At 54.2% G+C, this 2217-nt stretch overlaps 1 protein-coding gene across 2 annotated transcripts in view; it reads right to left on the bottom strand.

Moving 5' to 3' along the window:
* Positions 1-514: 514 nt before the first annotated feature.
* Positions 515-2217, bottom strand: part of LOC143297366 (uncharacterized) — a 44087-nt gene continuing 42384 nt past the window's right edge. For both annotated transcript variants that reach the window (XM_076609674.1, XM_076609675.1), the window contains one exon: positions 515-1666. In XM_076609674.1, coding sequence (XP_076465789.1) covers positions 530-1666 — 1137 coding nt within the window. In that variant the 3' untranslated portion in view covers positions 515-529. The remainder of the gene's footprint in view (positions 1667-2217) is intronic.

The following is a 2217-nucleotide window of genomic DNA, read 5'->3' as shown; positions in this document are numbered from 1 at the left end:
ACACCGTGGCATCAGAGGCAACGAAAAAGCGGACATTCTGGCAAAAGACGGTGCACAGAAGGAGCAGGCCAACAAACTGGTGTCATACGATGAAATCAAGACAATCATCAAGGCACAGCAAATATAACCCAGAAGACAGATACCATTTGCTGGAACGACGGGAACAGGTCAAGATCTTCCGCCTGAGGACTAGACACAACCGCCTGCTCCACCACATGCACACAAAATTTGGCATTGGACAGAGTGGAGAGTGCCCTTGTGGTGAGGGACCAATGACAACCGACCACATCCTTCAAAACTGTAGGACGTATGCGGCATCCAGGAGGAAGTACTGGCCAACACCGACAGCAGTGGAAGCCAAGCTGTACAGCACCCTGGAGGAGCTGCGACGGACGGCAGCCTTCATCGAGGACACCGGGCTGCTTATCTAATGGGAGGCGAACGAGGAAGAAGAAAGAAGAAGCTCATCCATCCCCCCCCCCCTTCCCCCATCCCCGCTACCCCCCCCCCCCTCTCCCCATCCCCCTTTTCACACGATGCTGGCGTACACGTAGCAGAACATGGCCCCGGTCAGGATGAAGAAGACGAGCAAGAAGATGCGGTCCAACAACTGGGCCATCAGCTCCCACTCCCTCCGGGCCATCTTCTTCCCAGGACCCCCTTGGTGCTTCTTATCCGACCTCATGCAGTCCAGGATCTGCCTGGAGACCGCCACCATCTCCCGCAGCTCCCGAGGCCACTGCCGCTCGTCCTCCCTCTTCTCCTCGGGAACCTCCATCCGTCTTCGCTCTGCTCGGGGAGGCGGTCCTTCTGATGGCAGTTCTGCTGCTGCTGCTCTTCGTTGTGTTGATGTTTCGTGGAGGTTTCCGCCTGGTCGTGGTCGTGGTTGTGGATGTGGATGTGGCCGGGGTGTTGCTTTTCGTGATCTTTCTTCTTCTTCTGCTTCTTCTTGTTGTTCTCTTCGTCGTTGCTCCGACGTTTCCCCTACAGGTTCTCTTCGCGAGCGCTCCGGCGTTTCTCGCCAGCAGCCTTCTCTTCGTGGTTGCTGCTCCATCATTTCTAAGGATTCTCTCCGTGATTCGTTATCGTTGTTGAACGTCTCCCCGGAGTCTTTTACCAGTTGGTCCAGCGACTCCAGCCCTTCTCCTCGCGACCGCTCCGGATTCATTCCCCTAAACGTTCCTTTTTCCTGCGACTGATCCGAGCTGCCCGGCGGTTCCTCTCGGGGCTCAGGTGGCGTTTTTTCTACCCGAAGCTTCCGTCCTCGCGGTAGCTGCTGCTCGAACATCCCTGAAAAGTTCGCTTTAGACCACGTTGGAGGGTCCGTCATGTGGTGGTGGTGGTGGTGGTAGCATCCTGTCGGGGAAACGTCGGCGCTTCGAGGTCGGTACGTCAGGCGTTTCCCCCTCTCGCCTTCCACGCTGTACGAATAGCTGACGAGGGAATCGTCGAAGCTGACGTCATAAGGGTTGATGACGTCATGGTGGGGAGGGCGTGTGGTGGTAGTGGATCGGTCGTTCGTGGTGAATGCAGCTTCTTCCTGGCTCACGTCGCCGGCCCATGAGAAAGGGCCGTTCGAATTGGTGGTCATCGACTTGCGATGATGCGTCGATGCGTCGGTGGTGACGTAAGGGTCAGCTCTGTCGTCATGATGTTTGAGCATTTGCTGCACACACACGGACGGGGAAAATAATTACGTGAGTGTGAAATCGTTGTAACAGTATCAACTTGACCCTCACTCTAAAACACACACATACACACACGAATGTGTGCGCGCACAAGAACACACGAACACACACACACACACAAACGCACGCACATGCACGCACAAACACACACACACACTCTCTCTCTCTCTCACTCACACACACACACACTCTCTCTCTCTGTCTCACACAAACACACACACACATACTCCCTCTCTCTCTCTCTCTCAATCATCTCTTTACACACACACACACACACACACACACACACACACACAAATAATGCAGCAAAGGATGCGCTTCATTGGCTCTGTATGGTCGGTAATGCACTGACGTCATCTCAGCGCAGTTATTGGCTTGGACATTGATCTCCTGTAGCACCTGTTTCACTCACAGCTAAAAAAAAAAAATAAATCAATCAGCACGCACAGATTTCCTGTGGGATTTTCCAGATTTTCCGCGGATTTTCCACACCTCACTCCCCCTCGTTTTTGTCAGACACGTGCCACAC

This window comes from Babylonia areolata, chromosome 22 (assembly GCF_041734735.1).
Source record: "Babylonia areolata isolate BAREFJ2019XMU chromosome 22, ASM4173473v1, whole genome shotgun sequence".
NCBI lineage: Eukaryota > Metazoa > Mollusca > Gastropoda > Neogastropoda > Buccinidae > Babylonia > Babylonia areolata.
Note: the sequence above shows the minus strand (reverse complement) of the source record. Positions and strands in the feature narration are given on the sequence as shown.